Below are 12,897 nucleotides of genomic sequence, written 5' to 3'. Positions count from 1 at the left end.
ATAAACAATAGTGACGATGCAATGGCCCGATTGTGCAAGTGACATTTCCCTCAAATGTCCTGAAACGCGAGAGTCTAGAGTCGCCGCCTGCAGTGCAGCGCGATTGGCTCGCCTTGTGTAACCTATTTTAAGAGACAGAGAAGACGCGGCATTGGCAGAATCACTCATAAAGTTTAAAATGACTGATTTGATCTTATAATCTGTTAGGTTACATTCACTCATATGCCTACATGCTAGATTGAATGAATGTTTGCGGGAATTTCCCGCATTATAAACGCAAGACCTGCGGGAATGATTAAAAGATGCGCAATACCCGCAATCCCGCACACACACACACACACACACACACACACACACACACCCTCCAGCCTGGTGTTGTGTTTCCTCAGCTCCTCAGTGTCTCTCTTCACCACAGTGAGCTCGTACTCCAGGTTCTGCCGCTGTGCTTCTCCTCGCTCCACCAGCGCTCGCAACCGGGCCGCCTGAGCCTCGTACCGCGACACCTGCGACACACACACACACGAACATCACATCAGTTTAACGTGTTTAATACTGCAAAATACGGTCGATGTTACAGTCACTGCCCTTGCCTACCAGAATAAAATAGAACATCCCAATCGAGTGAAGGGATTGGTGGAGACTGTGGTTCCTAATTATTGTGATCCAACATTTGCCTCGCATTTCAGGATGAAAAGACAAACATTTTTTTGGTGAGTATTAGGATTATCATTATTGCTGATAACTGTTGATATACTATTTTTACTATAAAACTTACGACAAACATGTCTTCAATTGTTGCGTATACCGAGCAGCAGCGGACACATTTCACATTTGTGAACGACTTAACTTGGACCCATTGTGCGCGCTGTCTCTTTAATACCGCGTGGTTTACATACATGTTGCTGCTGATCGGGCTGATTTGACACACCTACCAAACAAGAGACAACGTATCTCAAACCCCGTCGCACACCGTTTCCAGGAAACATGTCGTTCAAACCGGAAACCGTAGCAAAACGTTGCGTACCGGTTTGAGCTTGAACGTGCCCCACATCACATGACCAGAGCATCACATGACCAGAGCATCACATGACCAGAGCATCACATGACCAGAGCATCACATGACCAGAACATCACATGACCAGAACATCACATGACCCGAACATTACATGACCAGAGCATCACATGACCCGGACATCACAGGACCACATGATCACGTGTTTACCTTCAATGCTTTGAATGACAGCACCTGCAGTACCTCTTCATTGTGTTTGGAAGAGAAATCCAGCTTCTCTTTCTGCAGCTGGTTAATCCTCCACCTCAGCTCAGCAGTGAGAGTGAACTCCTCCTCGGTGTCTCTCTCTCTCTGCAGCCCATCAATCACCTCTCTGAGCCTGCAAACATGCATATGAAGACCCCTGTACACCACAGAAGACCTGCACAAAATCATGCCTGGGGACACAGTCATGACATAGGTCGCAATTATGTATGAAATGTCAATGATATCAATCATGGTATGTGTGATGCAAATCCAAATTATGACATTCTGGCCTGGTTTCACAGACAAGGCTTAGATTGAGCCAGGATTATTTAAGCCTTAGTTCAATAAGGACATTTAAGTAGCTTTAATAAGGGCCCTTCCACACCTACCTTGTTTGGTCCGGACTTTCGGACTTTTCAGTTTGGTCCGAATCAAAATTACAGGTGTGAAACCTCCCTCGGACCGCACCAAACAGAGGAAATTTGGTCCGACGAAGAGAGGTAGTCTCGGTCCGGATCAAACTGAACAAAGGTTTGGTTCGTTTCTAGTGTGAAAGCATTTCTGTATGGTTCGGACTTTCAGACCTTTTACAGGAAGTTCCGGCGGTTCCCGCATAGCCGGAAAAACAGAAGGTGGCAGGAAAAATGAGCCGGAAAAAAAGATATGCTTTCAGTTAAAACAGCTCAAACATTTTAATGCATTTTAGTTCAGACTAGATTAAGCCTCATCTGTGAAACTGGGGGTATAAATCGACACCGAGACAAAAAGTCAAAATTGTGACTTAAAGAATGTAAATTATGACATACCAAGTCAAAATTATGACTTATGGCATTAAAAGGTCAAAATAAATACAAAAATTCTAAATCTCGACATTAAAAAGTCAAAATCATGGCACAAGTAAGAAATAGTTAGTCAAAATTATGACAAAAGACGAAATTATGACAAAAAGTGAAAAAAATTGACAAGAAATGGAATTATGACAAAAAGTTTAAAATTTTTTACAAAAGTTTTAAAATTATGACAAAAAGTCCAAATTATGATTTTATTATGACATTAAAAGTCCAAATTATGACATTAAAAAGTTCAAATGATTGCAAAAATTCTAATTATGAAATAATGACCATACTAACGTCAAAAAGATGACAAAAAGATAAAATGATGACAAAAAGTTGAAATTGTGACATAAAAAGTCAATTAGCCTACTTAAAAAGTAATAATTCTGACTTTCATTTCATTATTATAAGTCAAAAATTGTTACACAAAAATGAAATCATGACCAGAAAGTCGAAATTATGACACACCAAGTCAAAATTATGACATAAAAAGTCATAATTATGGCATTAAAAGACAAACCTATGACATTTCACGCCATAATATAATCAACCAAAACATGCGTGTCGTGAATGGTCAGGTGTTGTAAAGCGTGTTGTGAGATGGACCTGCGGATCTCCTGCTGTGGGTTCTGTGCCGTGGCCGGGTGAGACGCCCTCAGAGAAGAGGAGGGAACCGGGCCGCGCTTGGGCCGAAGCCGGGCCGAGGGCAACCCAGAGGGCATGAGGTCAACCGGTCCTCACACTGCTGACATCTGACAACAAAACACACACATGAGAAATACAGTCATGTTTCAGGGGGATTTACAAAGACAGAGAGAAGGAGAGACATTAAACAACAACAAAATATTATAGCCTTAACATAACAAAGAAAACCGGTTTAGATGTGCATTTACACTGCAACAATGCTTGTCTTGTTTCCACTCCAAATATCAAAAAATTCTTAAATCAAGATGCATTTACGAGATCAGTAAAATTACATAAGATATTAAGTATTAATAAAATGAATCCGCATTAATAAAAATTAAGTGAGTTGATGCTTAAAAAAGCAAAATAATCTGCCAGTGGGGTAAGAAAAATAATCTTAATTCAAACAGAGACAACGTTATTTTTCTTACTTTTCTAAAGCAAATACTCACTTAATTTGTATTTATTTCCCCATAAAACAAGACTTATTATCTTATGTCATTTTACTACTTTAGTAAATGGATATTGATTTAAGAAATGTTTGATATTTGGACTGGAAACGAGGCCAAACATACTAAGTAAGAAAAGCATTTTTTGCTGTGTATATCGAGTTCCAGATTGCAACTCGACAAAAACTAGTTTTGTACACGTAATTTATCAACACGCAAAAGTGGCACATGAATCATGATACACAATAAAGTACTACGAAAACTAAAACTAAATCAAATTCACGTGTTTGTTTCTAAAAGCGACAAACGGTCGATTGACAACAACATGAGTAAAAATAAAGACCAACCCAGCATTAACAGGCGTGTTGCGCTTGTGTGAGAGTTTCTGGAGAAATATTGCAGTAAAACGACATTCAAATGTATAAATCCGTGTAACGTTAGTTGTAAACACTCCTCAGCGTATGTTTGAATCTGACGCCATGTTTCCTCCTCACCATGACAACAACGATAAACGAAAAACACCGCGAAATATTCATCAAAACACGTGTCACTCGCTGCTCACTTTTAATTTATACATACGTGTTTTATGTTGTTAAATGATTAAATATCGCGTTAGAATATTTTGAACAACTTTATTTTTTACCGCTTAATTTTAACTCTTTAACGGCTCCTCTTCATAAACAATCACGTAATTTTGTTTTTCAATCCGCGAAAATAATTTTAAATTACTGCCTAGTTAAATATAACGTAACATATTTAGTAATTATGCTTAACATTGAGAAGAAATCAATGTTATTAATTATATTAAGAATAAATATTAACCCAAACCTCCCTCTCTCTGTTTAATGGTACATTCCTTTGGCACGCTGCTGAGAGCGGGAGGCGGACTGAACTATTCCACCGGTGCTGAGGGGAGACATACTATCTCGCAAGTCTGCATCTTCATGTCCTTTCATTCATCGCGTGATAATATTTTTAACTACTAGTGTTTTTTTCGTTTGTTTTTAAATCAAAGCGTTAATAAAATAGACTTGAGTAGGTAGATATGCAGAAGGGAGTGAAGGTGAGTTCATATACAAACAATGGGCGTGTGTTAGCATAAGCTAGCTAAACACGGCTATCATTTTATTTACTTCAGTGTCGATAGCAATGAAATGATGATAAAATCATATTATTGTTTTACAAAGGCAAAATCACGGCTAATTTAATGCATGTAAGATGTGTCTCTGCTGGTAAAGTGTTTTGTTTTTTGTTTTGGTGTGTTGAAGACACATGATGAGTATTATTTGTATTCATTTGTATTTTGTTTTCTCAGATGAAGATTACATCTGATCAGAACACCGATGATTTTATTCCAGGCGATATAGTGTTTGCTAAAATGAAGGGTTATCCTTTCTGGCCTGCCAGAGTGAGTTTCTATACAGCAGATATAAGGCAAATTCATCCCATGTAAAAAAAGAAAAGAAAAAAAGTTGAAATCTGACTGTTTATGTGTTGTTGTTTTTTTGTCACACAGATTGGTGAAGGAAAAGCCCCAAGAAATAAGATCCCCATCTTCTTTTATGGAACACACTCCACGTAAGTGAACTTGAATCAAACACACACATGACGAAACAATCAAAACAAAACGCACAGCTTTCATGAAACCAAAGGTTAGCTATGTATTGTACAACTGTCCGCGTAATACTTTGTTATACAGAGAAACTCAAATTATAATGCAGAGATGTACATCTGATCTATGTATAAAAGATAAGACCGCCTCAGGACATAAAAATGAGAAAACAAAGTTGGATTAACAGTAGATCACACCACTAACTATGAAAGCTTATGGGTAGCAATATTAATTTTTACTAATTTTACATACCATATGTCCAACATTTGTAGCCAAATTATAATTAAATTCAATAATATAATTTACATTAGCTATTTACTACACTAGTTTTAACATATAAACATATATTTTAACGTTTTATAACATGCAAAATTAAAATGCATTATAGATATGATTCGATATGTTTAATATGTTCAAGCAAAAATCGTCATACGCCACATAGTTTAATGCGAATATGGTCACTACGATTATGAGCTTAATTGCATTAGTTTGATCGAAGTGTCGCGTTTACGAGGTAAAGATTAATTGCAATATTGCCAAAATCCCATTATAATCCCATTATTGGTGCACATGTAAACATAGTCAATCAGACAAATAAACTACGTTTACATGGACTACAATATTCCGATATAAGACGATAGTCATTGTCACTTGCTATTTAGGAATAACTAGCAGTGTGCTCTCTTTCAGAACATTTCTCTTCCCCAGAGACATCGCCCCCTACTGGCCAAACAAAGAGAAGTACGGCCGGCCCATCAAACGGGGCGGGTTCGAGGAGGGCATGTGGGAGATCGAGAACGACCCAGGCGTGGGCCTCAGAGGTCACAAGGTCAGTGTTGTTTGCTGTTAAGGCATGATAAATATAATGATAAAGGTATCGTTCTAAAGATTGTTCTAAATGGACAGAATAGCTGAGTTCACCAGAGTGCTAATATAGTTATAGTTATCGTCCGCTGGTGTGGGTGCTAATATAGTTATCGTCATAGTTATCGTCCACTGGTGTGGACGCTAATATAGTTATCGTCATAGTTATCGTCCACTGGTGTGGACGCTAATATAGTTATCGTCATAGTTATCTAATATAGTTATCGTCATAGTTATCGTCCACTGGTGTGGACGCTAATATAGTTATCGTCATAGTTATCGTCCACTGGTGTGGACGCTAATATAGTTATAGTTATCGTCCGCTGGTGTGGGTGCTAATATAGTTATAGTTATCGTCATAGTTATCGTCCACTAGTGTGGACGCTAATATAGTTATCGTCATAGTTATCGTCCACTGGTGTGGACGCTAATATAGTTATCGTCATAGTTATCTAATATAGTTATCGTCATAGTTATCGTCCACTGGTGTGGACGCTAATATAGTTATCGTCATAGTTATCGTCCACTGGTGTGGACGCTAATATAGTTATCGTCATAGTTATCGTCCACTGGTGTGGACGCTAATATAGTTATCGTCATAGTTATCGTCCACTAGTGTGGACGCTAATATAGTTATCGTCATAGTTATCGTCCACTGGTGTGGACGCTAATATAGTTATCGTCATAGTTATCGTCCACTGGTGTGGACGCTAATATAGTTATCGTCATAGTTATCGTCCACTGGTGTGGGTGCTAATATAGTTATAGTTATCGTCATAGTTATCGTCCACTGGTGTGGGTGCTAATATAGTTATAGTAAATCGTCATAGTTATCGTCCACTGGTGTGGGTGCTAATATAGTTATAGTTATCGTCATAGTTATCGTCCACTGGTGTGGGTGCTAATATAGTTATAGTAAATCGTCATAGTTATCGTCCACTGGTGTGGGTGCTAATATAGTTATCGTCATAGTTATCGTCCACTGGTGTGGGTGCTAATATAGTTATAGTAAATCGTCATAGTTATCGTCCACTGGTGTGGACGCTAATATAGTTATCGTCATAGTTATCGTCCACTGGTGTGGACGCTAATATAGTTATCGTCATAGTTATCGTCCACTAGTGTGGACGCTAATATAGTTATCGTCATAGTTATCGTCCACTGGTGTGGACGCTAATATAGTTATCGTCATAGTTATCGTCCACTGGTGTGGACGCTAATATAGTTATCGTCATAGTTATCGTCCACTGGTGTGGACGCTAATATAGTTATCGTCATAGTTATCGTCCACTGTTGTGGACGCTAATATAGTTATCGTCATAGTTATCGTCCACTAGTGTGGACGCTAATATAGTTATCGTCATAGTTATCGTCCACTGGTGTGGACGCTAATATAGTTATCGTCATAGTTATCGTCCACTGGTGTGGGTGCTAATATAGTTATAGTAAATCGTCATAGTTATCGTCCACTGGTGTGGACGCTAATATAGTTATCGTCATAGTTATCGTCCACTGGTGTGGACGCTAATATAGTTATCGTCATAGTTATCGTCCACTAGTGTGGACGCTAATATAGTTATCGTCATAGTTATCGTCCACTGGTGTGGACGCTAATATAGTTATCGTCATAGTTATCGTCCACTGGTGTGGACGCTAATATAGTTATCGTCATAGTTATCGTCCACTGGTGTGGGTGCTAATATAGTTATAGTTATCGTCATAGTTATCGTCCACTGGTGTGGGTGCTAATATAGTTATAGTAAATCGTCATAGTTATCGTCCACTGGTGTGGACGCTAATATAGTTATCGTCATAGTTATCGTCCACTGGTGTGGGTGCTAATATAGTTATAGTTATCGTCATAGTTATCGTCCACTGGTGTGGGTGCTAATATAGTTATAGTTATCGTCATAGTTATCGTCCACTGGTGTGGACGCTAATATAGTTATAGTTATCGTCATAGTTATCGTCCACTGGTGTGGACGCTAATATAGTTATAGTTATCGTCATAGTTATCGTCCACTGGTGTGGACGCCAATATAGTTATTAGTGGTCGACCGATATGGGTTTTTTGATGGCCGATGCCGATATCTTAGAGAGCAGGGTGGCCGATGGCCGATATAAAGCCAATATTTATATATATAACATATATATATATATATACACACACACATATAATATATATATATATATATATACACTTTATATTTATATAAATCAATACTTAATAAATTAGATACATTTAATAAATATTTAAAAATATTTAAAATAAACATGCTTAAGCCCTATACTTTAGATGGCAACTTCTTGAATCTGCAATCCTATTAGAGTATTTTTCACAAATAAAGTAATTGTTTAAAAATATATGAATATGTGAATAAAAAGGAAGTAAACACTGCAACAGGGAACACAGTAACCTGGTAATTTCATGCGCACTGATAATCACTTGACTTTTGACAAGGTAACGCTAATTTTACATACAGCACACAGTGAAAACGACATGAATATGACACAGTGGGCAACTGGATATAGCACAGCATATTTTAAAATGAAGGATTTTAAAGTTTTTCGATCGCGTCTCCTGTGAAGCTGATCTTCTGTTCGCATTCACTCGCTTCACACGGACCGTCACTCGCAGGAACACGTTTATGCAGGCTACAAATGCACACTTCACAAGATATCACAGCTGGATTCGATTAAATCTGCAAGGTTTGTGAAATTAAATGTTTATTAGATATTCAGAGATTTGTTTAAATGATGTAGATGCGCATTTGCTAAATTTTGATGGTAAATGAGAAAGTATTTTAGCCTGATTGTTTGGCTTTTCGGTTACAAATAATATAAAAGCAAACGCATTACTTTTTCACATAGCATTTACTTTCTTTGATTACCAGTTCTGTAGCCACCGGTGCTGTCTAACAAACTATTACAGATATGACTGACAGAGAGACGGAGAATGTGAGTGAGCGGTGTGTGATCAGATTCAGGTGCTGCCGTTCTCTTCTCAGGTGCTGGTATTTCAGCGCCGCCCGTCAAAATAAAAGTCTGCAGCGCCGTCAAAATAAAAGTCCCGCTTCCAACACATCGGCCAGTCAGAAAAACGTATCGGCCGATGCCGATATTTTAAAAAAGCCAAATATCGGCCGATATATCGGCCGTGGCGATATATCGGTCGACCACTAATAGTTATTGTTATAGATTTTTTACGCTGGTGTGGGCGCTAATATAGTTATCGTTATAGTTATCATCCGCTGGTGTGGACTCTAATATAGTTATTGTCCGCTGGTGTGGACGCCAACATAGTTATTGTTATAGCTATCGGCCGCTGGTGTGGACGCAAATATAGTTATTGTTTGCTGGTGTGGGCGGTAATATAGTTATCATTATAGTTATCAGTGTGAACAGCCTTTAGAAAAGACTGTAATGCACGGGCTTTGTGTTCCTGACAGAAAGCAGCGCTGGTGAAACGACTGTCAGAGAGTCGACAGAGACTGAAAGACAGGAAGAAGAAAGCAGAAAATCAGAGCGAAGCTAAAAACCAGACTGGATCCCGTAACGTTTCGGTGGCGAAGGCAGATTCGTCGACGAATCAGCCTTCGCCACCGAAAGCAGCGACGCCACGTAGCAGAGAAACTCCAAGCAAAGCAAAGTCTGAATCTGTCAAGTCGACGGGTGATAAAACAACCGAGACCAGGTTGACGCGCTCCAGAGATTCAACGGGAAAGATCGTCACGCCCGACGAAAGATGGACGAAAGAAGTTGCGCCCGCGAGGAGAGTGACGTCGCTCAAGACGGTCGCGGCAGGGAGGAGGATGTTGCCGTCCAGGAAGATCGTTCTAGCAAGACGAGCCGCTGTAGCAAAGACACTTTCCGCTAGCAGGAAATGCGTACTGAATAGAAAGATCGTTTCAACAGCGAAGAAACGGATGGATGCTAACAATCGCCAAAAGGTTTGTGCGACGCCATTCTCCATCACATCTGAACCTGGTTTATGAGTTGCTAATGTTGTGTGTGTTGTGTTTGAAATCATTCAGCCCTTGAGGATTACGCGTTCTACTGCAGATCTGACCGAGACCACCGATGACATCACTGCCGCGCCGGTCAGGACGCCCACTCTGAGACGCAAGCGTTCGCGAACAATTTCTGATGGGAAGGAAGACACGCCCACTTCTCTTCCAGTAACGAGCAGCGCCGCCCCCTCCGGCCCAGCAGGTGATCTGTGCTAAGTCATGCTAACAATGTGTTAAATCTAAGCTGAATGTTAGCAACATGTTAATATGTGTTAAATCACGTTAGCAATATGCTAAATCATGCTAGCAACATGTTAAAATGTGTTAACAGTGTGTCAAAGGGGTGGTAAAACACGATTTCACTTTTCTAACTTTAGCTAGTGTGTAATGTTGCTGTTTGAGCATAAACAACATCTGCAAAGTTACAGCGCTCAAAGTTCAAAGCAAACGGAGATATTTGCGCTTAAAGAAATCAATTTCTAAGAACTACAGCAAACGGGCGGTAGGGACTACACCACATTCCTCCGGGGTTGCTGACGTCACTAACCCCACTAAACCCCTCCTCCGAGAATACTAAATCAGGTGGCCGAGGCCATTTTATATTGCTGTGGAGAAGAGTTGTGGTGTACTAGGCTGTTGTTGCCGCAATGCCGTCGAAACGCTGTTATTTTCCTCCGGATTGCAGGTCCACTTAGTTCAGCCTTCCTAGGGACGAGGGAGTTAGGGATCAATGGTTAATTATTTACCCAAATCTCGCTCTCTGTGCTGCACATGTTACGGAGGAAAGCTTCCACAATCTTCGCGAGTTCATTGCAGGATTCGAGCAGTTCCAACTGTAAGAACAGAAGCTGTTGTTTACGGGCCACAACCTGTAACTAGGATTTATTTTTCGTTGATGTGTTTTCCTGTAATAGTTCGAATTGTTAATTGTACGTTGTGGCAAGGAAGTAAACAAATGACAACGCTGTTTGGCTCTGCTGGTTTGTTAAATGCTCTTTCATGCTTAACGTTATCATGCTTAATATTCTTGTTTATGAAGCATATTTTTGTAATACTATAAGTACAATTAAATAACAGCTTTTCTAAAAAGTAATGAGACAACAACAACAACAACAAAAAACAAACCTTTCTGAAACGTCGTTTGACAGCCGTACGTGAACAGGTTCTGCTCGATCATCTTCACTAACGTTCTCTGGGTCCGATTGGTTTTATTGACGCCATCGTTTATAATAGACCAAAGCACAAACTACCATAGTAAACTACCGGTAAAGGTAAGGGGCGTGACGTTTCCGGAAAACGTGCACTAGTCAGTTAGCGAATCACAACACACTGGGCCAGCTAACCAATCTGAGCCCATTGTGTATTTTTGAGGGACTGGCTTCATAGAACCCGGAAACCATCCGTTTTTACAAGGAGGGGCAGAGCAGTGTAGAATAAAGGTAAAATATATGAAAAATAATGCAATTTTTTAAAAACGAAGCATGAACACGTGTTACAGTGCACCCCACAAACACAATCAAGCCTTCGAAAAATTGTGTTTTACCACCCCTTTAAATCATATTAGCAACATGCTAGCAATGTAGTAAATCAGGCAAGCAATATGTTAAATCATGTTAGAAACATATTAAAACATTCTAACAATGTTAAATTATGTTAGAGATATGTTAGCAATGTACTAAATCATGTAAGCAACATGTTAAAACATGTTAACAAAATGCCAAATATTACTAAAACATGTTAACAATGTGTTCAAATATGTTAGAACAGGTTAAAACATTTTATTGACTCCAAACTTTCATAAACGTTCATGCGTTCTACTGCAGATCTGACTGAGACCACCGATGACATCACTGCCGCGCCGGTCAGGACGCCCACTCTGAGACGCAAATGTGCGCGAACGAACTCTGATGTGAAGGAAGACACGCCCACTTCTCTTCCAGTCACGAGCAGCGCCGCCCCCTCCGGCCCAGCAGGTGATCTGTGCTAAGTCATGCTAGCAACATGGGATGCACCGAAATGAAAATTCTTGGCCGAAGCCGATTAATAATGAAATGCTTGGTCGAAGGCCGAATACCAAAAATAAAATAAATTAAATAGTAAAATAAAAAATATATTTTTATTTGGCCCCCCCCCTTCTTGAATAGCCTATGTTAGGCCTATAAGTGACTGCTGAAAGAATGTAACTAAAAAAGTGAGGATGAACCCACAACAAATGAATACCTGTCCTAGACATAAGCCTACTTTTGCGGTTTACATACACTTTATCGTTATTAGAAAAAAGCACTTAAGAATAAAGAATTTACTATTCACAATCCTCAGCTGGATCCGTTGCTCCTCGAAATGAAACCGAAACCAGCACTTCTGAGGTACATTCTTCCAGGATTATATTACTATTACGCTATTATTATTCCTCACAGCATCCCAAGACAACGTAAAGTACAGGAATCTGATTAAAGTTGATGTGTTTTATCGAGTTGATGTGGGCGTTGTTGACAGGTTTGCATGGATTGCCTCAGATCATTTGGGTTTCAACAAGGGGGTAATCCATCAGCCGGAAGTTGAAGCCTCGCGGGAGCCGCCATTGTAGCACAACTTCACCTGCTGTTAGCATTCCATTGACTCCCATTCATTTTGGCGTCACTTTGACAGCGAATAACTTTACATCTGAGGCGTCCAAAGACTTAATTTGTCCATTATTTCTTTCTAAATAAACACGACAATGTATAAAAGGCTCCATTACTTTGTATCTTACGTTATGGCCCAGTAGAAGCCGTTTTTGTTAAAAACAGGCTAACGATTGCGTCATAACCACGCGACTTTATGTCGCACAATAGAGACATTACCGTATAGACCGGGGGAGGAGAAGCTCGCAGGCAATCGGGGGGACGTCCCGTCAAGGGAGAAGCCCATAGATAATGAGTCCATAAAAGCAACGGGACAAAATATTTCAACAACGTTTTTGGGGAATTGGAAATAATTCGGTATGTGGTAAGTGAATACATATCAAGTGTTTAACGTTGGCAATTTTCACGCACAGCTACTAGAAGATTTACGGCTGTCAGACAGGTTGCTCACGTCATCAAGCTTAGTTTGAGTCGGTTTGAGTCTGCGCGTCAGGAACGGAAGTGCTCAAAAATCGCTAAAAATGGGCTTCAACTGTCTCAACGGAGTTCCAATGAGATGCTCC

The 12,897-nt window shown here is 39.7% G+C and overlaps 2 protein-coding genes across 6 annotated transcripts in view; one reads left to right on the top strand and one right to left on the bottom strand.

Annotated features, from left to right (window-relative positions):
- Window positions 1-3,884, bottom strand: part of ccdc171 (coiled-coil domain containing 171) — a 59,594-nt gene extending 55,710 nt beyond the window's left edge. The window contains exons 1-4 of one of the 4 annotated variants that reach the window (XM_077230800.1): window positions 3,572-3,884; window positions 2,698-2,843; window positions 1,256-1,391; window positions 362-503 (exon numbers count right to left, since the gene is read on the bottom strand). In XM_077230800.1, the coding sequence (XP_077086915.1) occupies window positions 362-503; window positions 1,256-1,391; window positions 2,698-2,813 (394 nt within the window). In that variant the 5' untranslated portion in view covers window positions 2,814-2,843; window positions 3,572-3,884. The remainder of the gene's footprint in view (window positions 1-361; window positions 504-1,255; window positions 1,392-2,697; window positions 2,844-3,571) is intronic. The other 3 variants (XM_077230798.1, XM_077230799.1, XM_077230797.1) reach the window with 3 other exon arrangements.
- A 195-nt stretch (window positions 3,885-4,079) lies between these two features.
- Window positions 4,080-12,897, top strand: part of psip1b (PC4 and SFRS1 interacting protein 1b) — a 33,012-nt gene continuing 24,194 nt past the window's right edge. Inside the window, exons 1-7 of one of the 2 annotated variants that reach the window (XM_077230801.1) lie at window positions 4,080-4,287; window positions 4,540-4,632; window positions 4,741-4,802; window positions 5,527-5,665; window positions 9,150-9,650; window positions 9,735-9,912; window positions 11,534-11,683. In XM_077230801.1, coding sequence (XP_077086916.1) covers window positions 4,270-4,287; window positions 4,540-4,632; window positions 4,741-4,802; window positions 5,527-5,665; window positions 9,150-9,650; window positions 9,735-9,912; window positions 11,534-11,683 — 1,141 coding nt within the window. In that variant the 5' untranslated portion in view covers window positions 4,080-4,269. The remainder of the gene's footprint in view (window positions 4,288-4,539; window positions 4,633-4,740; window positions 4,803-5,526; window positions 5,666-9,149; window positions 9,651-9,734; window positions 9,913-11,533; window positions 11,684-12,897) is intronic. The other variant, XM_077230802.1, reaches the window with a different exon arrangement.

Source organism: Siphateles boraxobius, unplaced genomic scaffold (assembly GCF_051911475.1).
Source record: "Siphateles boraxobius isolate OS27281-9 unplaced genomic scaffold, OSU_SipBor_1 150, whole genome shotgun sequence".
Classification (NCBI taxonomy): domain Eukaryota; kingdom Metazoa; phylum Chordata; class Actinopteri; order Cypriniformes; family Leuciscidae; genus Siphateles; species Siphateles boraxobius.
The sequence above is the reverse complement of the archived record's forward strand: the minus strand, read 5'-3'. Positions and strand labels throughout refer to the sequence as shown.